This window comes from Ruditapes philippinarum, unplaced genomic scaffold (genome assembly GCF_026571515.1).
Source record: "Ruditapes philippinarum isolate M1 unplaced genomic scaffold, ASM2657151v2 ctg671_1_1_1_1, whole genome shotgun sequence".
In the NCBI taxonomy this organism is placed as follows: Eukaryota; Metazoa; Mollusca; class Bivalvia; order Venerida; family Veneridae; genus Ruditapes; species Ruditapes philippinarum.
In genome coordinates this window covers 259,047-286,829 of record NW_026857357.1, presented here as the reverse complement: position 1 = coordinate 286,829, position 27,783 = coordinate 259,047, and the positions used below count along the sequence as shown (strand labels likewise).

Here is a 27,783-nt window from a genome sequence, read left to right as displayed (position 1 = left end):
ATTTTTGATTGAAAGCCAATATGACCACATTGATAAAAACCTTGGTGTTCACAAAGCAAAAAAATAAAAAGATGTTGTCCCCATTAAAATATATTATAAGTTAAGAGAAGGCCGAAAACTCCAGATTCGAGTCTACGAGCAAGGGATTCATTTCCCGGGACGTTGTGAAAACAATTGTCCAGATAATTAAAAAAAAACTTTTATCACTATTTCACGTTTGTATTAAGCTTCCAAATGAGACCGACCCCAAGTCTCTAGCCCTTCCCGTTCATGAAATATCTATCAGCAAACGAGCGCATTCGTGCTAAAACTCCCAGGTAGACAAAAAAGTGGCACAACAATTCGGTACGTAAACATAGACTAATGCATGTTTGTCAGCCGAGTACGGGTCAAAATCACTTGAATTTACTAAATAATATTACTAAATACATTAAATGGGACCACTCACAACCGTCAGTAGCATCTGATACACGCGAAATTCGGGTTTCAAAACTTTTCACGGTCTTTCGATTGCTTTCTACGCAATCGGGATCCGTTTTTCTGTTAGTTGGAACTTGATCTAGTAATGACGTAAAAATGTCATAGTGTGCTTTTCTCAAAGTTGTTTGCAGTATCGCACTATGAAACATCGGTTATATATATAGTAAATAATGATTTGTAAATAGATCTACTACATATTTGCCTCCCTTAGCTCAATAGAGATAGCAAGTGGTATTTGAATCGTTCCTCGGGTTAGGCGGGATTTCTCTGTGATAATTGATCTCGGACATTGAATCTAATTGTCACTTGTGTATCATCGCTGACTCAGCAGGAGAAGCAGTCTGTCCCTTGTGGAACAATTGTATATTAGTGCATTATATATCTACTCATTACATACATACATACATACATACATACATACATACATACATACATACATACATACATACATACAGACACACACACACACACACACACACATGCGCGCACACACACACACACACACACACACACACACACACACACACACACACACATACATACATACATACATACATACATACATACATACATACATACATACGTTTTATTTAGACTTGTACATAGTACATCGTCATGCATATAGATAAATAAAACAATTATCCCGTCACGTGATCATGGTAACACAAAGTACAATGTGATACTTAGAATATATAATAGAATGTACATTGTTATGAGTAATAAGTAAATATTTTCTCAATCATAGCAGTAATAGAAATTCTACTGGCAACCTCACAGGATATTGTATACCATATTTTACCAAATGAGTCTAACCATCCCACTGAAAGTAAAACTCCCTCCCGATAAAGGCGAAGGATAGATGTTAACCAGCAGCAAAACTAAATACTTATTGAGCAGTTTAATTCTTTCTAGATAGAGAACAGTATCATTAAAAGCTATACACGTTAACACACACATATCATATGATAATGTATCAAATAAGAGAAAATACCTTTATTATTTAAGAACAATGCATGATTACACAAACAAACATGATGTTATAATATATGAGAATTGTAAAAAAAATTATTTTCCAAGAGGATGTTAAAAAATCAAATATTTAAGAGAGTATTTCTGATTGCCAAACTTTCTTTAATGTATCTTGCTAAATTCATCAATAAAAGCTTAAATATACGATTTTATTAAAGTAGTGAACAATTGTGTTTTGTTTTCCAAGTTCTTCATCAGTTAAAATCGTCTATGTTTGTAATGTTTCTATTGTTTGTTTAAAAAAAAATATCATCTGATCAGATATCAACTGGTTAGTTATTCAGGATATCCGTCTAGGTGGAGCGACCGCAGAGATATAGAAAAATACAGTCACACAAACTAACTGAAACCGTAGTTTCAACTAAAGAAAATAATTTACACTATATTTTTTATCAATTTCATTGTAGATTTAAATATAATTTGAAACAGTGCTCTGTTGAATTATCCTACAATTCACAGGTTATAATGTGGCCAGGTCTGAATCAGGTTATAGTACGCTGTGCCAGGACAGGCTGTAGACCCGACATCTCGGTGTCCGAGGAGAGTGTAGTTCGCGACAAGTTTATTGTTTGCAGCACCACAGGCAATCAGTTTCTGTACCGCATCTAAAGCCGCTTGATTTGGAACATGGTCGGTGAAATCACCAATGACGCAAATAGCTGTTGTAAAATAAAATCAAAATTAATACTCGAAATTACTAGTTCCCAATTTGAACAAACAGTATTGGTGTGAAAAAGGTCAAGAAAGAAGCGAGCTCAAGGACTTTGTCTATATCGTTATTACCATTGCAAACATAAAACACATTTTTATCATCTCAATTGTTATTATCATTATCATCATCATCATCAACATTATTATTATACGGTACAAATGTTTAATAAGTCCTCAAACATTATAACGTCTACAGCATTTTGTAAAAGCAACAAAGCAATGATTTAGAATGGCGGCTTATTTTATTTTTCAAAATTGCTCTAGCGTTCGTGTTGCAATTTATAACCACTCCCTTTTTTTTCTAAAACAATGACCTAAAGCTACAAACCTAGCCCAACGGTATTGTAATGTTTAGTATGTGCTCCAATCGTATCCCAGCCACGCCCTTCATACACATTGCCGTCTTCACCAACAACAAAGCTATATCCAATATCATTCCAGCCTAAAATTGTATAATTGAAATGGTTCCTAAGTATTATATTCAAGTTTATGGGGAATACAAATCATGGATACATGTAATGAAATTTCAATCTGGAATGGCTTTGCAAAGAGCTATGAATTCGTTACTTCTGTTTTAAGCGTTTATATATATATATATAATACTAGATTCACGGGTTCGGGTCGGTACGACTGGTTTACGAAATCATGTTCTTCAAAATGTACCATGTACAAGTGACATGACAACCGAACATAGAGTTTATATTGTTATACAATCAGGCAATCAGATGTATGAGTTAAAATACTTGCTAAATACCATGACCATCCATATGCCAGTTTTGATAACCTTGAACTTTGTCAATGCATTTGTCCTTTGTGAAACAAGGTGAGGAGGCGCCATGATGCAGAAACATATACTTTGGTGTGGCTGGTAACCGTCCTGCATATTGAGTAGGAGCACGTGCTCCCCATTCCGCCCTTGTTATAATATTCGGACATCCCGAAAGTTGTAGCTGTTGTAAGTTTGTTGGCGCATGCGTAATACAAGACGATATCGTGACGTATGCTTCGTGAATCCAGCCGTTCTATAGAACAGTAAGAATTAACTGATACAACATTAATTTTTGCCTCACATAGATTTTTATAGGACCAAAGCCAACGTAGCTCTATCAAGCGTCAAGTAACGGTACTATCCTGTTTTATGTATTAGTCTGCATCCTTTTTTGGCAGTTAAAAATCTAAAAATCAGCATTCAGATCTGGCATGCTGTAAATTCGAGCATAATAAAATAGTTTTAGAATGTAAAATGAGTATGTTACTATATTACTATTATTAGTCGTATCTTTGGCTGCAATCGTTGTCGTTCTATATGTTAATATTAACAATGCAGATCCTCAAGACTGCTGGCTAGATTTTCTTCTTTAATAAACAATATTAAAGTTTTATGTTAACTGACCTTTCCGTTGTAAATCACGTTAACCCACGAGGTTCCATCGACTGTTTGTCTTTGACCGTTAAACTGCACGCAGTGCTGATTTCTTAGAGTGGCCAAAATTGCAGAATTGGTTCCAGCGCTCTCGCGGATATGAACGTTTGTCGTCGCGCATGCGCAATCATCACCTCTGACGATCGTAAGCGAAAGGAATATTTCCAAAATAAATATTAAAGATAGCTGCAATAAGATTAAAACAAAATTAAGTTAAAAACAACTTTAATTACTGTAAATTACTGAAATATAATCAAAAGAGAATTGTTATTATTAATATTACCACTTGACCTGCTGAATTTCGAAATGAACTTTTCAAGCTTCTATTATGAAATTGTTCATTATCAATATTTTGAATATCAAGATAAAAAAATGAAGTTAGTCAGCCATCTGTGTTAGAGCCCGGTCAGACTGCAGGGATGTGCAGGCTCGCCTGGCTCTATACTGATGGCAAAGTCGAAGCACTTTTGTTTCCAGCAGGTGAAGGGTTAACTTTTCGCAAGTTATACGAACCATTTTCAGTCTTAAGCCTGATTTTGAAGTAAAATTAACAGAAAAATGATAAGACTTTTGTGGTAAATGTAGATTGTTGTCTTGGTCACGTAATTGTCCGTTATCTCGGTAAAATGTGATAAGTAAAGATTTAAAGATTTAGTTTTGTTTTAATAGTGGATGATATATCGATAAATATATCGGTGCGCATTTCACTTTGATAACTTTAGGATTTTGAAATTTAACCTTTTTCCACAAATATCGAAAATCAATTTTATTGCGTTACCTGTTACATAAGAATTATGGGGCATATTTTATTTCAATTTGTAAATATAATTAAGGGGAGGCAACCACCTGGATAACATGGAACCAACATTGTTAAGTTCGGTATTGTGCTAACTGCTAAAAACAAAATGGCACCGTCATATCTAAAATTGGCTCGCTGTTGGAAGTGTCCTTAGAATCGTATAAATACAGTTCTATATACGTGATCGCAGTCATATATCCACGTGCATGCATTCACGTGCCCATCAAACAAACCCACCCACGCACTTAAACTTGCTCTCACTCTAAGATGGGGGAGGGGGGAGGAAAAGTACCTATTACAGTGCTATAAACAAAAAATAAAGAAATAATTTTGGAAAAAAACTAGACTGTGGTAAGCTTTTGTTGTTGTTTTTTTAAATATTTTTTTTCTGTTTTGTTTTTGTTTTTTAAAGAAAGAAAATTATTCATGTGTATATTTATTTTTCATCTATTCATATAGAATTTATTTATTATAGTCTCCCACATATGCTCATCCTTTAAGATATTTATATGATAAATAAGTTTTTCTTTTGAAATTTATGTAATTTGATTAACTTCTCTTAGTTCTTCATAGCGCGGATGACAATAGCAACACTATGATTAAAAAAATAAAATGATTAAGATAGATCCAGTATTGACAAGTTTTTCAAATACAGACTGTACATGAAAAAAAGCATTTTCTTTTAGAATTTCTTAATATGCATGCTTTATATTTATGTAACAAAAATGCATTCATTATAAATAAAGTACTGTATAGGAAGTTACGAATGAAATAATAAATATAACTTTGTTATACTGGTTCCCTGCCTACATTCAATACGGAAAGTATTATAAGGGGAAGGAACTCCAGACTGTTTGAATACATGATTACTTGAAGACAACATAGTCAAATAGCACACATGTGTTCTTGAAAATAACAAGGATAAATAAAATACATGCGTACTAGAAGATAACATAGTGAACATCATGTGTAGTTGAAGACAATTAGCCAAATTGCATACATACATGTGTACTTGAATATCTCATAATCAAATAGCATACAGTCATGTGTACTTGAAAATAACAATGTCAAATAGCACATACGCGTACTTGAAGATAGCATACCTTAAAAGCATATGCATCACGGTGATAGGGCGATTACCACAACTTTTCCGCGCAACGTCAAAATATGTATGTGCATGTGTACTTGAATATAGCATAGTCAAAAAGCATACAAGTGTACTAGAACGAAGATAGCATAGCCAAATAGACAGCAAGCATCAACAACATTTACTTTTTTTATATTAAATGTTAATGGTATTTGAATTCCATATCAAATTTACATTTGTAGAATCTGAAAAGTAAAAAGTAGAGTTCAAGTTTAACAAATTCAGGCAAAATCAATACATCACTTGGTACATCTAACATTCGGAACAGAATCACACCGTACAATCAAAAAACCCGACAACAGCTCAATGCGTCGATCACAGCTCAATGCGTCGACAACAGCTCAATGCGTCGATCACAGCTCAATGCGTCGACAACAGCTCAATGCGTCGACATCAGCCCCATGCGTCGGCATTAGCTCAATTCGTCGACCACAGCTCAATGCGTCGACAACAGCTCAATGCGTCGGCAACAGCTCAATGTTTCGACCACAGCTCAATGCGGCGACAACATCTCAATGCGTTGGCAACAGATCAATGCGTCGACATCAGCTCAATGCGTTGATTACAGCTCAATGCATCGACCAGAGCTCAATGCGTCGACAACAGCTCAATGCGTCGACATCAGCTCAATGCGTCGATCACAGCTCAATGCATCGACCACAGCTCAATGCGTCGACATCAGCTCATTGCGTCGACATCAGCTCAATGCGTCGATCACAGCTCAATGCGTCGACAACAGCTTAATGTGTCGACAACATTGGTACTATAATTATACGACGGCAATGAAAACTATATTTGATGAGATGTGGCGAATGGTTAAAATATTTTTGTTACAAAGAACATTTAGAAATGTATCATTCATGGTTCATTCATGGTTATTTATCTGCAAACATACGAATAAAAGATAATCTGGTAAAATATGACAACCCTTCACCGATATCACAATGAAAGAAGCCATTTTTATTTAACCTATTTGCATTGTTGTTTTCGGAATCTTTTTTAACAATTTTTATGTTAACTTTATCTCTTTATTCGACGTCAGTTTACAAAGTCACAAAGTACCTTCTTTTATTGACTGGTATATTATTTTGGTATGTTCGTACCAGGCAAGTACAACTTTCCCTAGGTTTAGTTTCATGTTGATTAAGTTTAGTTTCATGTTGATTTGGCGTTTGGTTTCATGTTGATTTGGCGTTGAGAAAAAGGTGTTTCATCCATCGGTTATACCGATATCCATGCTTACTTGCCTTTAAAAGTTCATACTTGATAAATTATCTTTTAAGATCACAGGATTATGTTAAGATCAGCTACATAAATATGTTTGAGAGAAGAAACGCCTTTTATTAGATTGATATTATATCAAGAGTATTTTTCTTGGGCAATTGCAACATATACGATAAACTACGATCTAGTATTTGACGTTGTAGTTTGTTTTGGTCAATTCATAGAAGGTGACAAATTGATACGAAATTTCACATGAATCAAACAATAAAATACATTTTAATTATACCAAAGAGGCAAAATGTGTTGGACTATATGTTTTGTTTCTTTGTTTGTTTGTGTTTTAGTAGTGTACATAAGAAACCTTTGGCTTGAACTTTAGTTAGAAAGGTACAGAGGGAGTGTTCACTTTTTGTTTATTTTAAGCCATAGAAGACAAAGCTGTGACGTCAGTATAAATCTGGTAAAGTATTTTAAAGCGAACTCATATTCTCTGCTCTATTTCTCTATTCCGCCATTTTTAATTTGCGGCGAAACTTAAAAGTAAAATGACTTATACTTTTTTGCATCTATACGTTTGTAAAATCAAAAATATCGAAACTCCTTCAATAACACAAATCTTCAAAATGTTTGCCACATTAAAACAAGATGGCGGAAATCGAACAACACCAAACGCCAGATAAGCTCACGCAAAGGATTCTGGTCGTCAATCTCAACATTGTCTTCTGTAAAAGCTTCTTATCCATCTGTTATATCAATCTCTTAATCTAAAACAGCACCTATTTAAAAAAATATAGTATAATAAAATGTATGTCAGGCTATACAAATATATTTGTTTTGTTTCGTTCTCTCTTCATTTTAACACGAGGATTTTTTACAAATAAAAATGTCTTTAAATCCATTTCTTCGAATGGAACAATTTCGTACTGAGTTAGAGATTTCTTCACTTTCAGATGCGTCAAAGACATCTCTTTTACTGTGAAGTTTTTACCCGGATTGTTGATAAATAATGAGTCTGGACTAATCATTGTATATTTCGCCGGAATGCCACATTTTGTTGGTATAGTATCACAACGCGTTGCCAACCTACGAAACAAGGTCAACGAAACACCCTCAAGGTCAAAATTATCTTGGCATAAACACTTCATATTAGCTATTGTAATATCACATGGTAAACTGCTTTGTAAAAATCCAACTGAGGTTTTTTCTAGGGGTACATCCTTTATAGAAAAGAAGCTTTTTAATGGATGTTGAACTAAATCGTTTATTATCAAGCTTTCAAAAGATGGTACGAAATTCTCCGATTTTGAATCAGAATTTGAATTTGTACACGATTCGAACTGAAGATATAGTTTTGTTGACGTAAATTTGTTGTCCTTCACTTCGTGCCAAAGGCCATATTCCGCTTTTAGCGCCACTCTGTCTATAAATAGATCTACAATACCTGGTTCCCATGATACTGCTCCATGAGGCTGAGATGTGTGTATATTTAAAATACGGGAACCATCTTTAATGGCGGCCATTGACGAAATTGGATAAACGTTTGATGAGAACGGCATGGTTTTTCTGTATTTCCGTTCTAGAAGTTGTAAACTGTTTGAATCTGTGTAAAATATATCGCTATTGTTGATGGTAGTGACAACTCTCATTGAAATTTCTCCAACAAAATATCCTGCGTTGGCTCGCGACAGATCAGTGTGAACATTCACTTGTAAATATCGGCCATTTAGACCGATAGTATTTTTCAGAACATATTCAATTTTAATCGTGTCATGCGAAACCTCAACAGTGCATTGCTTGCTTCCAGATATCATGCGCACTTTTAAATTCGATTTTAACAAATTTACACTTTCGTTACTCAAAGACAAAGAATATGCTCCGCCACTTTGTCGGTAATGTCTCCAATCAATTCTTATTTTTTCACAGAAATTTTCTATTTTGTAACAAATTTCCTGCGGTGAACCGTCAGATAAAGAAAACGTGACATTCACTTGACTGTTCTCACAGAGAGTAAAGTTTGTATCACTTACATCAAAATGATTTATGTTCATAGATTTTCCTAAAAATGTTTGATGTGATTTTAAAATTTTGAATGTAGTTATACTTAAAGGAAGTAAACTTGTTTTGAAGAATATATGCACCATTTCACCTTGCCAGAGATAATCAAAGCTATAGTTTTTCCCTGATGTATAATCCGATATTGATATATATGGACTAGAAAATAAAAACTCCACAATTTCGTCTCTTTCCTGAGTAAAATCATTGTATAAAACTAAACTATAGTCTGTCTTTGAATTAAATGCAAGTTCAACATCCGACACTTTTTGAACAGACGCGGGAAAAACATATACAGATGTTCTTAGAGTATTGCCGTCTTTCATTCTATTTTCCTTCTGATATCCACATCTAGTATTCTCTTTATCCCTAAAACTACAAGCGTTGAAAAGAATTACTTCTATTAAGAACGCCATGATCTGCTGCGTCACAGACAAAGCAGACGACAACTTATTTTCATAACCTTTCACGACATGTGTGCGTGACGTGCCGGTTATAGCGTCATGATGTTGAAACGCACTAAGTTCTCTTCTAGCACCTACCAGTTGTTCTAATACTGAAGTCAGAATTTCACGCGACATCTCATGAACATGTCCGCTTAAAATAACCAAAGCAGCTAGAATGTCGGCTGCACGAACAGACTCCTGAAGTTCGCGACCGAGTCTTTTCAAATATTGCCTCGTTGTGAAAAATCCACTCCAGTACTCGTTGCCGGTTGTAAATGGGAAAAAATCTCCACTAACAACCGGGAACTTGAAGTTGACCTCTGATCGTTCTTCTAACTCGGTAAAGAAATCTTTCAGGGTACCAAACTTCATTCTGACGTTGTAGTTTTGATTAGAATTAATGTATTGTATCAGAATCTTCATGTTGCGATACTGATTGTCCCATTCATAACCTGTCCCATACCTTAGATCATCGCCATGTGGTAGAAGCAAAACATTATGCAGAAACGATCTACTTTTACGTTTCAGTTGTTGCACAACTTTGTCTGCGAACGATGAAAGGCTTCTGTAATGGTGATTTAAAAGCCTTATTGGTTTGTTTGCTTCCGGTGTACCCGGATCCGGAAGTGTGACGTCATGTCCAAAATCAAGATCAGCACATATATCTCTAGATGGGCCACAACTGTCAGGAAAACTTAGCCATTCGTATGGTTCAACCTTCAAAGATAGAATTGATTTTAAAACGTTTTAGGTATATAATGGAATACATGGTTGAGTAATACTAACTCGAAACAAATTAGCGACTTACCTAAGTGAAAATGTTTCCTGTTGTGTTAAAATACAAGGTAATGTTGAATTAGACTGTTTAAAAAATTGTGCATAATTTTGATAAAATTCTTGTCAAAGTTTTGTCCTCTTGCCTGAAAGCGGGGTTGATGCTCACTATTATGTATGGTAAGCTTTAGAGCAATACGCGCACCTCGATCAAAGTGTACACGTATAGAAAGTGGGGAAAGACGGAAAACGTAACCGACATTTTTGTTGGTGGTTCGGAAAACTTAACCGTAATTTTAAATAAAAATAGGTCAATATCCATGACAAGGCAATGTCCTCTTGCCTAGATGTTGGGATGTTGGTAATAGTTTCAAAGCAATACTAGTACCTCAAATGTAAAGAATAAGTGGGGTTGTTACGTAAAACTTAACTATATATAGGACCACAGGAACTTGAAATTCTATCAATATAACCAATATTAAAGATAATATCCAAAAAATACGCTCTATATAGAACAAGTTTATTTGTACTATACATTGTAATTATAGCGTGTATTTTTTTTGGATATTATCGTTAAGATAGCTGTGATATGCCCTAGACACGGATTGCTCGTCCCATGTATATTAATTATAATGGTCGAGCTGAAAATGAAATATAACCATTGGGTGTAAAGTATCCTCCATTGATAATTGTTTTGAATAGATAGTATCATTTTGAACCGGGCGCTTTACTTTGAGTGGAGAAATTACCGAAATTCTTTCTTTTTGATTACTTTTTTTCTATATTTAGACATATATTATTGCTCGTATATATAGCCTTCAGTTTTTTCATGATACATTTAATTACTTTACATGGCATGGTATAAGTTTTTAATAAATCGAAAAAAAGGTTTACAGTGTGTTGTGCAGTATTCTCAAATATGTATGGTGGCTGATTTATGACATGTCGTATTTTTGCTCCGAGGGGCGCCAGACAAAAACTCGTACATATGACAAAGACAATAATTTGTCGTACTTCAGCTCCGCGGGGAGCAAGGTGAATACACGATAATACGATTATAAGTCGTAATTTTGTTGTATTTTCGTGTTCTCGTCTGGCGCTCAGCGGAGGGAAAAACGACATGTTACAAACCAGCCACCATAGATACTCTCTTCTATTATGCTATTGCTATGTCATACAATGTAAGCCTATTTTGTTTGCCACAAAGAAAACTTTAAAAATGACTTTCTCCTATGATGGGGGGAAAAGGTCTTCAATACCCTTCAAAATAGACACTGCTTAGTACAACGTGATTTTATCAATACAGTTTATTAAAATACCTGTGTGAAAATTCCTTGTTCATATAAATCAAATGGAGTTTTCATGTAGAAATTCATCAACCTCGTTTTCATAAGATATTCTTTCATTCCCATGTGAACTCGTTTAACCACAGAATATTTTATTCCTGCCTTTTTCAATAAATATCTTGCAGTTGAAGAATAGCCAAACTGGTCCATGTCAAGAGATGCAACTGGTGTTACATCTAGATGCTGCTTGACCCAAAAATGACCTTCAATCAGCTGATCTAAGTACGCAAAATAGTGCGGCGTAGCTTCATCCGGTGTGACCCAAGCGCCGGAAGTAATTTCCAGACGGCCTGATTTTACTAATTGTTTTAACTTATTCCTGGTTGTATCATTTTGATTTTTCCACCATCTTTGAATAAAGCAAGTTTCTGGCCAGACAAACGCCATGTCAGGGTATTGAAACAGTTTCTCGACGGCTAATGACAAAATAGTATCTGTTGATTGGTCGGGGTGTTCTGAATAGGTCTTCTTAAAACCGGGGTCGTTGTGCGAATGTGGCATCACGATTACTCGCAAAAGCTCTTGTTTATGAATTTGAAGAGTGTAGTTCTTAACAAAGTCCGACATTTTGTCTGTAAAATTTTCATTCCCAAAATATCCGCGCCGGACATTTGTCATATGATCAAGGACATTATTCACAGTAAAATCAACATTTATCACTGACCTTGACTCTGGTTTTAAATATCCCTGCATAAGTCCATACCTTCTTTTTTCAATTCGTTTTTTATCATAATTAGCATTGATTTCGCAGAATAGCGAGACTTGTAAGGTTAACACACCAAGGCATAAAACACATATGTAAAATAGATACTTTCTCTGAGATTTTAAACTACACATCGATTGCCAAATCCTAATCATGATGAAGATTTATTGTCGTCTGCGCTATAACTTTTGAATTGATTATAAGATATAAGAACGATATGGTATTATAAAGCCACAGGTCGTGCACTTATATATACTTAAATATGATATAGAATCGATTTTTGATTTTACAATTAAATAGCAAGTCCGATTATCAACACTTCATAATGGGTCTAGTTTTCCAATCTGATCTTCGTAAATTATATGGTTTAACAATAAACCCATTCTTCACTTATATTAGAATATGCACCGTATGGCATTTACACAATATTCCACCATTAAAATACATCGCCATTAAATGTTTTCTTAACAAGTGACATTCTTTTCTTTAACCTCTATTTTACATGCAATTAAACAAATTGATATTAATGTTTTTCAATTCGTTATTTTGAGAACAACATGTAAACAAACTTAACTGACTAAACGCAATCCGTGTTATTGATTTCAATCATTTATCAGTTCATCGTGTGTGAACTGATCAGCCCCTCACGAGGAACGTATTCTGGATCTATTTTTCTAATCAACCCCGCACACATTTTTGTTTCATTCGGTAACAGCTGGGAATTATTCTATACAATCTATGAGGATTTGTCAGCCTGTCAATTGAAGCAGTGAGTGATATTGAAAATCTATATGAAACTCATTCTTAACTGAAAGAAAATAATAAAAAGAACACGAAAGAAAACACTAAACTTTTTTCTTTCAGTCAAAGCGTGTGACCATTTATACATTAACGCATCACATATGGAATTTAGTGGGTTTAACATAATTTACCAGCCATTGCATTGTGAACATTTCTCATTTCATATCGACACTTTTGCGACCATCATTCACTGAACACAACTGACTGTAGACACTACTTACTAACAATAACCCTGTTCATGAACATAATTTACTCATACGAAGCTCAGTTAATTTACATAATTCACTTCTTAAACTTGACGACCATAATTCATACACTACTGCTATAATGTTACCACTTACAACCACTGACATTGTGAACATTACTCACTAATTACTACTGACATTGTGAACATTACACACTAAGCACTACTGACATTGTGAACAATACTCAATAAGCACTACTGACATTGTGTACATTACTCACTAAGCACTACTGACATTGTGAACATTACACACTTAGCAGTTCTGACATTGTGAACATTACTTACTAAGCACTGCTGACATTGTAAACATTACTCACTAATCACTACTGACATTGTGAACATTACCCACTAAGCACTTCTGAAATTGTGAACATTACTCACTAATAACTACCGACAATGTGATTATTACTCACTAAGAACTACTGACATTGTGAACATTACTCACCAGGCACTACTGAGATTGTGAACATAACTCACTAGGCGCTACTGACATTTTGATCATTACTCACTAAGCACTACTGACATTGTGAACATTACCTACTCAGTACTAATGACATTGTGAACATTACTTACTAAGTACTTCTGACACTGTGAACATTACTCACTTAACACTACTGACACTGTGTACATTACTTACTAAGTACTACTGACATTGTGAACATTACTCACTAAGCACTACTGACATTGTGAACATTACTTACTAAACACTACTGCCATTGTGAACATTACTTACTAAGTACTACTGACAGACACTGTGAACATTTCTCACTAAACACTACTGACATTGTGTACATTACATACTAAGTACTACTGACATTGTGAACATTACTCACTAAGCACTACTGACATTGTGAACATTACTTACTAAACACTACTGGCATTGTGAACATAACATTCTAATTACTACTTACCTTGTTAACATTACTCACTAAACACTACTGACATTGTGAACATTACTTACTAAACCCTACTGACATTGTGAACATTACTTACTAAACACTACTGACATTATGAACATTACTTACAAAGCACTACTGACATTGTGAACATTACCTACTAAGTACTAATGACATTGTGAACATTACTTACTAAGTACTACTGACATTGTGAACATTACTCACTAAGCACTACTGACATTGTGAACATTACTCACTCGGCACTACTGACATTGTGAACAAAACTTACTAAACACTACTGGCATTGTGAACATTACTTACTAAACACTACTGGCATTGTGAACATTACATACTAATAACTACCGACCTTGTGAACATTACTCACAAAGCACTCCTGACATTGTGAACATTACTTACTAAACACTACTAACATTGTGAACATTACTTACATTCAATACTGACATTGTGAACATTACTTACTAAGTACTACTGACATTGTGAACATTACTTACTTAGCACTACTGACATTGTTAGCATTACTAACTTTACACTACTGACATTGTGTACATTACTTACAAAGCACTACTGACATTGTGAACATTACTTAATAATAACTACTGACATTGTGAACATTTCTTACAAAGCACTACTGACATTGTGAACATTACTATATACTTATGACATTGTGTACATTGCTTACTAAGTACTTATGACATTGTGAAACTTATTTACTAAGTACTACTGACATTATGAACATTACTAACTTAACACTACTGACATTGTGTACATTACTTACAAAGTACTACTGACATTGTGAACATTACTTACAAAGCACTTCTGACATTAAGAATATTACTTACTAAGTACTACTGACATTGTGAACATTTCTCACTTATTACTACTGACATTGTGTACATTACTTACAAAGCACTACTGACATTGTGAACATTACTCACTTAAGACTACTGACATTGTGAACATTACTTACCAAACACTACTGACATTGTGAACATTTCTTACAAAGCACTATGACATTGTGAACATTACTAAGTACTTATGACATTGTGAACATTACTTACTAAGTACTACTGACACTATGAACATTACTCACTTACACTACTAACATTATGTACATTACTTACAAAGCACTACTGACATTGTGAACATTACTTACTAAGTACTAATGACATTGTGAACATTACTCACTTAACACTACTGATAATCTGAACATTACTTACAACAGGTTTTCTAGTTTTGCTTTTAATTTATTCTTCCCAACCAAAATATAACAACAAAACTATCAGAAATATGTAGCGTTTTACTTTATGCCAAATAATGAAACAATGATTTTTCTTTGTGACATACACAAGTTACCTATGTAGTTATAACATACAGCTTACATTGCTTTTATCACTTCATAAACATAAATAAATGAATATATTAATTAAATCAATAAGCATAATTAATGAGCGTCTATAAATTAATTGATATCAAATAAATGAAAATTTATCTTTCTCAAAATGGAAGATGACAATGTTAGTAAATATAGAAAAATGTTCGTATTTCAGTCAAAAACCTAACAACAATAACAACAACAAAATTTGAAAGTCTTCAGCGTTCGGGACCAGAACTTCAATATTCACTGAAAACCAGCAAATTTAGATTACGTAAGTTGCAAACGACAAATATATTGCACAAATAGTGTACATAAGTTAATAACATAACAGAATATAAAAGCAAAATCAGTTATCAACTTTTCTTATAAACTGACAGGGAGATGTAATGCGTAAAGTAAGCACTGTCTTTTCAATTGCATTTTCCAAGATATTTACACAAAAATATTTATTCCTAAATATTATATCTAATGCACTTTGTCATAGATATTACATGGTTTCAAAAGAGTGTGATTTCATATGGTTTTTTCATAAGGTTTCAAATCACATGAAAATGAAAATGATTTTAAACCATGGTAATTTCAAGATTTCAGATCCTGGCAATTTTACATGGTTTCAAATTACAGTTTTATTCCATGGTTTTAAACCGTAGTACAAATTATTCCTTTTTTTTTTTGATAATTTCATGAAATATTACTATAAGTGCATGATTACTCAAGCAAAATGCAATGTAAATCACTGTTTACAGTTACAATGCCATTTATTTTCTGAAATTTTCTTACATATTACTGTATCCAGCATTTATTTTTAATCTTAACACTCTAAATTTATTCATACAACTAAGTATACCAACAAGATATAATTATACAAATCAAATACAATGGCTAAATGTCATGGAATAATTTAAGTAAAAATGTCTGTAATTAAACAAAGGCAGGGAAAGAACAAAAAATAATATATTCATACATATAATAATATATGAATGCATAAATTATTTTTCTTCAGTTGAAGTATTCAACACTTCTTGAAGAGTTTTTTTGTAGTTATTTTTAAGAATTTATTCCTAGTCTTAAATAATTTCTTAAGAGGTACAAAACAGACAAGGTGCACACAGAGAGGAGCTTGACAGTAAAACAAGGGCAGTAACTTTCACAAGGGGAAATAACTCAGTCAAATCTATGCCTGAAATACAGGTTAGGTCTATGCCTTACAATAACTTCCCTGAAGACATATATAAAGTTTTAACAAAATGCTCAATTTTATTTTATTAGATATATCTTTACACTCTTCAAAGACAAAAATGAACTTTAAAGAGAAAAATTCAGAGGTTGTGGAGATGAATCTTGCAGGTAAAAGTTTTACTGCAATGCTGATCCCAGAGCTAAACTAAATGGCAAGCCCTTTTTTATTTTATTTATTTTTTTATTAAAGTCAAGTTAATACATACAAGAATAAATGTTTCTTGAAATTTTTCCACATATGTATGTATGCAGAAGAAAGGTCCAAAAACCTACTACTTTTAATTCTGATAAAGGAAAAAAACAATTTGCTATTATAATGGTGGGGAGAAAAACAATATAAAATCTTAAACTAGCAAAAAATAAATAAATTCATAAAAATATATATACATGTTTCCCTGCACCCTAGTTTGAAGCAAACAAAAATTCCATTTAAAGTGAACATACCTAATGTTAATTTTTTCTAACATTCACACTTTTATGTTATTACATGACAGTATATCATATATGTCTATTGAATTACATTCATATGCTTATTCATAAGGAAAAATAATCTTTTTTCTCCATATTTTTATTTAATTGGAGGGTATATAACACAAGGAAAGTTACACGAGTATGTTATTCTGGTAGATCGTGTAGCTCTAGCTGGTTACACAAGGTTATATTTACACTCGCCCTGCGTATTAGCTTCATTAATAAATTTTACACAATACACTAGAACAATATAATTAATCAGAACAGCATACTCCAGTAAAATTCTATATATGTATCACAGTTATCCATATATACATTAAATAACTAATAAATTGTGTCACAACCTTTAATACAATACAGAGCATAATATAGACAAATAGCAAAAATTTTCATTTACACATTAACTCGTACCTGGCTAAAAATATCTTACAACCAACTTGTCAACTTTTTAATCTGGACAAAACCATTCATTTATATTAAGCAAAATTTCAAAATATGTATTGACCATATAGAGAACAGTGCAGGCCATGATCAGTTGGCATAGAAGTGCCGGCTGATCTTGGTCTGCACTGCTTGCCTGGGCAGATTCTGAAGATGCCAGCAGGCTAACGGGAAGGGAAAATATTGTAAAAATGAAAGATTAATATCAGGAAAAGTATACTATAGATAGTAAATCTGCAAATTTTCTGCGTTCAATTAATGATATGAATAACAATAGCCTCTTAAGAAAAACAGTATCATTTCTTCCCTAAGTAAGACTTTTTCTTGCCAAAGTAAAATTTTTTCTTGCCAAAGTAAGACTTTTTCTTCCCAAAGTAAGACTTTTTCTTCCCAAAGTAAGACTTTTTCTTCCTAAAGTAAGACTTTTTCTTCCCAAAGTAAGATTTTTTCTTCCTCAAGTAAGACTTTTTCTTCCTTAAGTAAGATTTTTTCTTCCTAAAGTAAGATTTTCTCTTCCTAAAGTAAGATTTTTTCTTCCCAAAGTAAGACTTTTTCTTCCTAAAGTAAGACTTTTTCTTCCTAAAGTAAGATTTTTTCTTCGCAAACTAAGACTTTTTCTTCCTAAAGTAAGACTTTTTCTTCCCAAAGTAAGATTTTATTCTTCCTAAAGTAAGACTTTTTCTTCCTAAAGTAAGACTTTTTCTTCCTAAAGTAAGACTTTTTCTTCTTAAAGTAAGATTTTTTCTTCCTAAAGTAAGACTTTTTCTTCCTAAAGTAAGACTTTTTCTTCCTAAAGTAAGACTTTTTCTTCCCAAAGTAAGACTTTCTCTTCCAAAAGTAAGACTTTCTCTTCCCAAAGTAAGACTTTTTCTTCCCAAAGTAAGACTTTCTCTTCCCAAAGTAACACTTTTTCTTTCCAAAGTAAGACTTTTTCTTCCCAAAGTAAGACTTTTTCTTCCCAAAGTAAGACTTTTTCTTCCCAAAGTAAGACTTTTTCTTCCTAAAGTAAGATTTTTTCTTCCAAAGTAAGATTTTTCTTCCTAAAGTAAGACTTATTCTTCCTAAAGTAAGATTTTTTCTTCCTAAAGTAAGACTTTTTCTTCCTAAAGTAAGACTTTTTCTTCCTAAAGTAAGATTTTTTCTTCCCAAAGTAAGATTTTTTCTTCCTAAAGTAAGATTTTTTCTTCCTAAAGTAAGACTTTTTCTTCCCAAAGTAAGATTTTTTCTTCCCAAAGTAAGACTTTTTCTTCCCAAAGTAAGACTTTTTCTTCCCAAAGTAAGACTTTTTCTTCCCAAAGTAAGACTTTTTCTTCCTAAAGTAAGATTTTTTCTTCCTAAAGTAAGACTTTTTCTTCCTAAAGTAAGACTTTTTCTTCCCAAAGTAAGACTTTTTCTTCCCAAAGTAAGACTTTTTCTTCCCAAAGTAAGTCTTTTTCTTCCTAAAGTAAGACTTTTTCTTCCTAAAGTAAGATTTTTTCTTCCCAAAGTAAGTCTTTCTTCCTAAAGTAAGACTTTTTCTTCCTAAAGTAAGATTTTTTCTTCCCAAAGTAAGACTTCACAATAAATTTAACCTTTGTGGAGCAAAAGCCTCTCAGTAACAACCAACATATTTGTCTTCAAAAGGGTGGTTGCTCTATAGAGGTTTTAGTTTGTAGTTCTTGTCAGACTGTTAAAAGTGCAGGATAATATGAGTTTATACAGGTGGAATAGGTAAAGTTATTATTGTCCATAGCATTTAAAAGGTTCAGGTTTATTCCTGTGATTAGCAATTAGTAAGTTAAATATCTTTAATGCACTTTTCCATCTCTCAATATGGACTAAACCAATTATCATTTTTTAGGGAAAATTTGAAAAATATGTCGGGGAAAATATGTATGGCTAAATAGCAAACAATGCAGACCATCATCGAACAGCTAGGGCATGCCGGCTGATCTTTGTCTGCACTGTTTGCACGGGTAAATAAAATTGACGACAGCAAGCTTATAGTTAATTATCTAATACCACAGGAATTAGATAAGAGAATCTTTTCAAACTTCAGGATGAAAATGAGCTCTAAAAGTAAAAAATCTCATTTTTAGGGGCAGGTAACTCAAAAAATAAGATGTCAAATTCAAATTTATTATAAATTTGTTTCAATTACGATTCTCTTTAATCATTCAAAGTTTAAAAAAATTCTGTCCTGTCCACTATTTTTAATTTTATATTACCTATGTAAAAAACTTGCAGTAATACAGGAAATGTCTCAAACAGTGTAAGTGACTTAAACAGGAAAAAAAAGGAAAAAAGATGCCCGTATACCTCATGGAATTATTTTACTGTAATATTTACATCATATTGGAATGTTGTTTGTGAGTTTCATTATAACCCTAACATTTGAGTACCAGTCATTAAACACTGCTTGTTCATTGGTCTATTCAAATTTTGAATCAATATTCAGCCAATCAGATTTTGCAGTTTTGACTGGTTACCTGATTTTATAGCATTGTCATGTTGCTTAATTTACCTTAATCGGAACCAGTCAGAAAGACAAAAATTTTACATATATAAATTAAACAACCCCAATATTATACATCTTGTTTTAAATCCCTGTTTTTCTTTGGTAAATTATAAACTTGAAGACTTATAATAACTACGGTATTCATCACTAGAATAAGATCCCTGTATGTGCTCTATGACCCCGAAGATATTATGTACATGTCAAACAAATTCCATACAAAAATCTGGACAGAGTTATCCTCCCTTGTTTTTGTTTACTTGACTCACAATGATTGGAACTGAAATACAAACAGAGAAAATATATATTAGAAGTGAAATAAACAAATTTCAATTTAAAGTGTTATTATTCTCATTTTTTTCACTGTTTAAGTCAGCTAAATTTAAAAAGATTGACTATAATAATGTAGATTAACCGAAGACTGAAAATGACAAATGTTAAGGATAAAATATAACAAGAGCTGGCCACAAGACAGTCAACTTGACTATTATAGGTATAGATACTTGCCTGAAAAATGGGGATGATGGTTACTAACAAATATTTAAAATTCCAAAACAAGAAACATGGCAATGCCATGAAACCAGGTTTTCAATTATCACCATTGTAGATAAATATGTTGTATTTGAAATACAAATACAAGCAACAAACAATGTAACTATGTGCAATGTAAAACATGAATAATGTAGGAGGAATTGCCACTGAAGAAGTGTTCACTATAATATTATGTATAAGGAAAAAAACAAAGGGCCATAATTAGGTCAAAAACTATCCAATCACAAAACCCCGACAATATGTGCCAGGGTGCTTGATGACAAAGCTTCTGTGAAAGTTTGAACAAAATCCGTTGAGAAATGTAGGACGAGTTCAGCACAGAAGAATTTGTTCACTATAATTATATTGATAATTCTGTATAATGAAAAACAAGTTACAAAGTAGACATGAAATAATATATCATATCTTTTTTAAATTACCTCCAAAGATGATATGACCTTTGACTGCCAAATCAAGTTAAAATCATGTAAACAGGATTTTCAATGTTAATGTCACTGTGACCTTGACCTTGGAGCCAGCCATGCGGAACATGCGTTCTGCACGTCATCTTGATGTGGTAAACATTTGTCTGAAGTTTCATCAAAATTCTTCAAAGGGTTGAAGAGTTACAGAGCGGACAGGATTTTCAATGTTAATGTCACTGTGACCTTGACCTTGGAGCCAGCCATGCGGAACATGCGTTCTGCACGTCATCTTGATGTGGTAAACATTTGTCTGAAGTTTCATCAAAATTCTTCAAAGGGTTGAAGAGTTACAGAGCGGACAGGATTTTCAATGTTAATGTCACTGTGACCTTGACCTTGGAGCCAGCCATGCGGAACATGCGTTCTGCACGTCATCTTGATGTGGTAAACATTTGTCTGAAGTTTCATCAAAATTCTTCAAAGGGTTGAAGAGTTACAGAGCGGACACAATTTCATTTGACGCCCGCGGACAGGATTTTCAATGTTAATGTCACTGTGACCTTGACCTTGGAGCCAGCCATGCGGAACATGCGTTCTGCACGTCATCTTGATGTGGTAAACATTTGTCTGAAGTTTCATCAAAATTCTTCAAAGGGTTGAAGAGTTACAGAGCGGACAGGATTTTCAATGTTAATGTCACTGTGACCTTGACCTTGGAGCCAGCCATGCGGAACATGCGTTCTGCACGTCATCTTGATGTGGTAAACATTTGTCTGAAGTTTCATCAAAATTCTTCAAAGGGTTGAAGAGTTACAGAGCGGACACAATTTCATTTGACGCCCGCCCGCCCATCCGCCCATCCGCCCGCCATACCCCAATCTAATAACCAGGATTTTCAAAATTGAAAACCTGGTTAACAATATCTAAAAGGGTAAAGGAAATCTGAACTGAAGAGGGGTGGGTATGAAAAACCAAACCTACAGTCATAAATATGACTCAGGCACTCTGGTGGGAAGGATAGTTCTCCATATTATAGTAAAAATGTAATAGTTGAGCTAAAAACTAACCTAATTACTAAAGGTTAACCTACTCTGCTTATAAATTAAACATTAACACAACAATATAACAATATTAATAGAAATTTTCCTGAGTCATCTGGCAATATGTTAAGTTGACTTTTACCTTTATAGTCCACAACATAATATCACATTAACTAAACTAGTATTTAACAAGATGTATCACAAAAAGTGACATATAAACGACTGAACATTATGCTTAAAAATAGAATCTTTGTTAAATTAGGAATAGTTAATACTTGTGCCACCACCAAGACACCAAAATATTGACACCATCCTTGGCTTGGCTTGAGACTAACCCACGAGTAATTAGAACTTTGGAACTTAAATCGAAATGTAGTAACTGTCAATGCGCTTTCTCCATATGCTGTATTAATTAAATTTGCACTTAAAATCTAATGAAAGTCAGAGACATCGATAAGACATAGATATACTTCATCGATAAGACATAGATATACTTACTGATAATAATGGACAAGATCAATATAATCACAAACGCCATTATCAATCTCATCTGAAAACAGACAAAAACAGTGTAATAATGCTTTTATCATCTCTAGAACAACAAATTTGTATTCCTGCTGGAATTGACAATTATTAGGTCCTACAAAGTCTATATTTATTTTAGTTTGTGTCTCAATCTGCCTAAACTTCAGATCTTCTTATGTTTACATGTAGATCTGACAGAGACCAACAGGAGATCACCTACTTGTGACCTTTCAGTCAGCCAATCAGTGACTGCTTTCATGTTCATGAAAGATGATCAGCTTCTATTTTTAACTGTGGGAAACAGAAACATGTACACAATTTTTACATTTTCAAGATATTACATGTAAACAAAGATGGCAACAACCATGCTTTTTAGATATCCTAGAATCAATATTAAGATACATGTACCAACATTTAGAGAATCTAATGTTTCACAGAAAATTTATTCTTTTAAATACTATGTAATTAACAGATTAATTTAAAAGCAATATCCTTCTTCTCATTAAGAAGCTTGAAATTTTTTACCCTTCTCATTTAGAAGCTTGTAATATCTCCTTAAAGTTTTTTTTCTAAGGCAAAGTTGATGACTTATCTGACATCATGAATGATGTAAAATAATTCCCTATAAGGTTTGCTAAAAATAGCCATAAAGGGAAAATCCAAACTAGTTAGAAGGCGAATATAAGTTACTGACTATCACATAATTTATGTATATCTGAACTTTAGTCATACTGTTTGTGTCTGAAGCTATTATTAGCCAGTCCAGCCCATGCATCTATGCAGTTTTTTCCCAAAACAAGCTCCTTCTTGAACATGAGCAAAAACTATCAAAAGCTTTTAAATGAAAAGGAGCAAAAATTAACAAAATAATCTTCTGAATGAGAAAAATGATAAAACTTGGAGACAAGTTTGTATAAAAATCTATGCCTACCTGCTTTTAAATCTATCCGTAAATTTCATAGTCTTTACAAGCTTTTGAAGTATTAACCATATAGCAGTACAGTTTAAATTATTTTTCTGAAAGTGTAAGAGCATTTAATATCATTTTACCTTACAATTTTTCCACCACATGGTTTTATGGAGGGCTTTAGCTCTATTTCTGAACATGTCCGAGTTATTGGCTAGACTATCTGTAAAAACAATTGAAACACAAAAGTTTATAATTCAAACAATTACTTATACAAATCTATCAACCATGACCAAATTAGAACTTGACTTGTATTTTCTGGTAAAATATCAGCACATGAAACATCAACCTCGGACACACATTCCTACAAAAGTTGGAGCAGAAACTGAAAATTTCTTTTTTTTTCTACGTTCAAGAAAGAGAATTCTGTCAAAAATCATTGGACCAAATTAAATTCAAACTTGACTTTTATTTTCTGGTTAAATACCTGCACATGCAATTTCAACTTTATATAAACATTTCTTCAAAAGTAAGAGTGCGGAAACTGAAAATTTCAAAAAAATTTCCAACATTCAAGAGGGACATTTTTGTCCAACATCATCAAACCATGACCAAAATTAAATATTGACCTGCTTATTACTATGATGTATCTATATACATATGTACATGTATTAAATTTGATTTGAATGTGTACAACTCTTGGGGAAATAAAACAGAACCTGAAAATTTCTCCTTTTTTCAAAGTTCAAGAGGGATAACTCTGTCAAAAATTTTAATTTAACTTGAATGTGTACAACTGTTAGGGAGATAATGAACGAAACTGAAAATTTCTTCAAGGGGCATAACTCTGTCAAAAATCATTGAACCATGACCAAATTAAATCTTGATCTGTTTATTACTTAACTATGATGTATCTATACGGTATATTAAATTTGAGTTGAATGTGTACAACTGTTGGGGAGATAGTCAGAAACTGAAAATTTCTTCAAGGGGCAAAACTCTGTCAAAAATCATTGAATCATTACCAAATTAAATCTTGATCTGTTTATTACTTAACTATGATGTATCTATACGGTATATTAAATTTGAGTTGAATGTGTACAACTGTTGGGGAGATAGTCAGAAACTGAAAATTTCTTCAAGGGGCAAAACTCTGTCAAAAATCATTGAATCATTACCAAATTAAAGGTAAACTTTAAATACCTGATTTATCTTGAAGATCTTCAAGCCTGTCACCTCTCTCTATCACCTTTGTAACATTATCTTTCATCACGTCTACAACTTCCTCAACCTGACCACGTAATCTATCATACAATCATACAAAACAACCATTATCATTGTTTTAAAACATACTCATTGTTTCATCTTCAAAAGAACATCACTTCAAAGCCCTGGGTTTATTTGCCTCATTTTATCACTAATTTAGTAATTATATTAATATTCCCTAGATTCTTTCTTACAAGATTTTGGATAAATATTCCCAATTACATGTATAACAATTCTGCTTCATATTCAAAAGAACATCACTTTAGAGACCTGGGTATATTTGACTGATTTTATCACAGATAATATTAATTTTTCCTATTCTTTCTAACAAGATTTTGGATAAATATTTCCATTTAAAACAGATCTGCCAAAGATAGAAAAGTGTGAAATATTTTCACAAATTCTGCAATTTTAGCAGAAGCCCAACATCCCACAGCTAGTAGAATTTGGGTTGGGCTAGCTCGGCCCATAGAAGTAACCAACTGGCCTCAGAAAAATGCACAACATAAACATTACACAAACAAGAAAAGTTATTAAATAAACATCATATATTTACCTGCCAATTTTAGGGTCATTCAGTCTCTTTGTGTTAACTCTTGGACCACTGCAAGAGAAAATCATTATTCAGCATAAGGCACACAAGAATTATATTTTACTAGTGTACAATAGATTTTAAGATAAATAAGGTTTCAATTTACAATATGAAATACTACATATACCAACATATATAGGAATTATAATTTCAAAATTGTCAAATTTTATTTCAATTGGAAACTAATTTACTTAATGAGCTTTTATTATTTTTTCCACATAATGAACAAGTCTGAGCATATCGTGCAATGAATTATGATCAATACAAAATTACAAGTAATAGCATACATGTATAATATACCAGGGCTTTTTTGCTCTTAAATGTGAAGTGGCCTGGGCCTTTTTGAATTGTGAAAGGCAGAGGGATACATATTTTTCTTGTGGAGTTTTAGCATTATTATCAACACACTGTGACTTTGCGAAACTTTATAAAGCCAAATAAGAGTCCACTTTATCTTTACGGTATTTGATAAAAACAAAACATTAACTTGAGAGATATTTCAATACTTGAGATATTTCCAGTATGTAATGTGGGGGATATGCTGTGATTTCATCCAGTGTTACTGTACATTTTAATTACATACATTGTTGTATATAATATTTCAGGATATTTAAAGTGACACTGCTAAATATACTTTTAAATAATGTTGTAATACTGCGGCAACAATCATGTAAAAGTGGCGTTTCTTTCAGTTGCGAAGCTGGCATTTGGAATTGTGAAATGGCCTTTATAAAGCAAAGGCCCCTATTATATATTGAATAAATTCCTGAGTGAAATACAGGTTTAGTATCAGTTTGTAGAAGCACATTAAAAAGTTAGTGGGAGGAATAAAATGTTGAGAAAAAGTAATGTATAAAACAAAATGACATTCATACTTTAGAAAGAAATCATCCTCATCAGAATCAGCATCCAGCAATGATTGCTGCAAATGGAAAACAACAAAAGAGAATCAGTATATAGTTTACATCATATGTAAATTATAATCATTATTATAATGTGAATGATAAAGAATATTCAGACATTACAACACATCATAAAGTCACCATTCATGATAATTTTTAAGATAACTGAAGGTTAATTATAATATAATATATGAAATACTAATTGAGAAAGAACTTAGAAAAATGACTTTTTTCATTGTTATTCATGGGTTCAAATCTTCAGTCTAACAACTTTTACAAACTAATCAAATTATTGGTTTTAACTATCACCTACCAGACCTCATATGTCCAGTGGACCAAACTAATCAAATTATTGGTTTTAACTATCACCTATCAGACGTTGTATGGACTCATGAGGGATCGAAAGTCTGCTTGTCCACTCGTATTTATATGAAGAGAATAATGAAGGACGAGTACAAAATGATGAGTGGAAATTAGCCAATGTTATAGGAAGCTAGAATTCTCATAATCAAGTTGTATGGAAAACCAGAAACTAAGCTTGTGTTCTAGGTTCTATATAAATTGCTCACTTTACGCATTGTTAATTTGATACTGGTGTAACTGGAACATGCCAGACAATGCTCTTTTGTCATATAAACTTTATTATAAGTCAGATACATTAAACATTACTTCTGATGAGCTTTTTACACTCTATATTTAGAGCTCTATAAAGTGTGTGATTTATACATAACCTAAAACACAAGCTTTATTTCAGGTTTTGGTTTGTTAAATTTATGTAAACAAACTGATAATAAAAATTTCTAACTTTTGATTGTTTCGGCAATGTTCTATTGCATCAGGAACTTTATTGATTATTATTATCATATAGGACGTTTTGAAATTTCAAGCCACTCGTCCGGAAAGAAGAGTGGCTCTAAAAAATATTTTTTGATCCCTGCCCATCTGGCATTCCGTAAACCAATACATCTTGGCACAGATATACAAGAGCGCAAAGGATCGTGGGTATAGATCGGACAGTTGTTTATTTTTCGGAGTCTATTCAACTCCATGATCTTGGTCTATTAAACATAGACATTAACTAGAAAAACAAAACAATTTAAATTATAAATAATTTTTTTCAAAAACAACAATAGATAAATACCCTTTCAATATCTCTTGCACCATATCTGTCTGAACTATCCGGTATTCTTGCAAACTTAGGTGGCATCGTAACTGTAGAACGAGTTTAAACAGATGACAAAACTAAACGTCAATAAAATTGCCCAATCTGAATCTGTGGTAGCACTTTTAGTTGGCGATGTCACAAAATATCAGCGTGTGAAAGTCGAACGTTTAAACATAACTGTTAATTTGAAATAAATGTATAATATCTAAAAGAACAATATAAAGCACAAGATTAAATTTTCCTTAAAATAATGTTAGTTTTTTATTGTTTTCATTCTCCCGGAAGTGACTTAGCATAAACGGTGATGCGTGTTA

The 27,783-nt window shown here is 32.9% G+C and overlaps 3 protein-coding genes across 3 annotated transcripts; all 3 read right to left on the bottom strand.

Annotated features, from left to right (window-relative positions):
- Positions 1-1,889: 1,889 nt before the first annotated feature.
- LOC132749457 (peptidoglycan-recognition protein SC2-like) lies at positions 1,890-4,263 on the bottom strand. Its single transcript, XM_060739202.1, has 5 exons — positions 4,157-4,263; positions 3,614-3,829; positions 2,975-3,242; positions 2,549-2,662; positions 1,890-2,168 (listed from the first exon to the last, which is right to left on the bottom strand). The coding sequence occupies exons 1-5, from the start codon at positions 4,157-4,159 to the stop codon at positions 1,963-1,965; spliced, it is 807 nt and encodes a 268-aa protein (XP_060595185.1). The 5' UTR covers positions 4,160-4,263; the 3' UTR covers positions 1,890-1,962.
- A 2,151-nt stretch (positions 4,264-6,414) lies between these two features.
- Positions 6,415-12,632, bottom strand: LOC132749472 (alpha-mannosidase 2-like). Its single transcript, XM_060739224.1, has 2 exons — positions 11,405-12,632; positions 6,415-10,028 (listed from the first exon to the last, which is right to left on the bottom strand). Exons 1-2 carry the CDS (start codon positions 12,287-12,289, stop codon positions 7,629-7,631), a joined length of 3,285 nt encoding a protein of 1,094 aa, XP_060595207.1. The 5' UTR covers positions 12,290-12,632; the 3' UTR covers positions 6,415-7,628.
- A 6,071-nt stretch (positions 12,633-18,703) lies between these two features.
- Positions 18,704-27,783, bottom strand: LOC132749471 (vesicle-associated membrane protein 4-like). The gene is made up of 7 exons (XM_060739223.1): positions 27,446-27,783; positions 26,278-26,324; positions 25,367-25,414; positions 24,748-24,848; positions 23,688-23,767; positions 22,611-22,662; positions 18,704-20,396 (listed from the first exon to the last, which is right to left on the bottom strand). Exons 1-7 carry the CDS (start codon positions 27,509-27,511, stop codon positions 20,353-20,355), a joined length of 438 nt encoding a protein of 145 aa, XP_060595206.1. The 5' UTR covers positions 27,512-27,783; the 3' UTR covers positions 18,704-20,352.

Bases quoted from the DNA above. Each gene is read 5' to 3' on its own strand.
- LOC132749457 (XM_060739202.1), bottom strand. The intron at 2,663-2,974 runs GTATTTAGCAAG...ATACAATTTTAG, and splicing joins CTGGCATATGGATGGTCATG to GCTGGAATGATATTGGATAT. The intron at 2,169-2,548 runs GTTTGTAGCTTT...ATTTTACAACAG, and splicing joins TTACAATACCGTTGGGCTAG to CTATTTGCGTCATTGGTGAT.
- LOC132749472 (XM_060739224.1), bottom strand. From the start codon at position 12,289: ATGATTAGGATTTGGCAATCGATGTGTAGTTTAAAATCTCAGAGAAAG. The intron at 10,029-11,404 runs GTATTTTAATAA...CTATCTTTGAAG, and splicing joins AACAAGGAATTTTCACACAG to GTTGAACCATACGAATGGCT.
- LOC132749471 (XM_060739223.1), bottom strand. From the start codon at position 27,511: ATGCCACCTAAGTTTGCAAGAATACCGGATAGTTCAGACAGATATGGT. The intron at 22,663-23,687 runs GTAAAATGATAT...GTCTGTTTTCAG, and splicing joins TGTGGTGGAAAAATTGTAAG to ATGAGATTGATAATGGCGTT. The intron at 20,397-22,610 runs GTAAGTATATCT...TTTGTATTTCAG, and splicing joins GATCTTGTCCATTATTATCA to TTCCAATCATTGTGAGTCAA.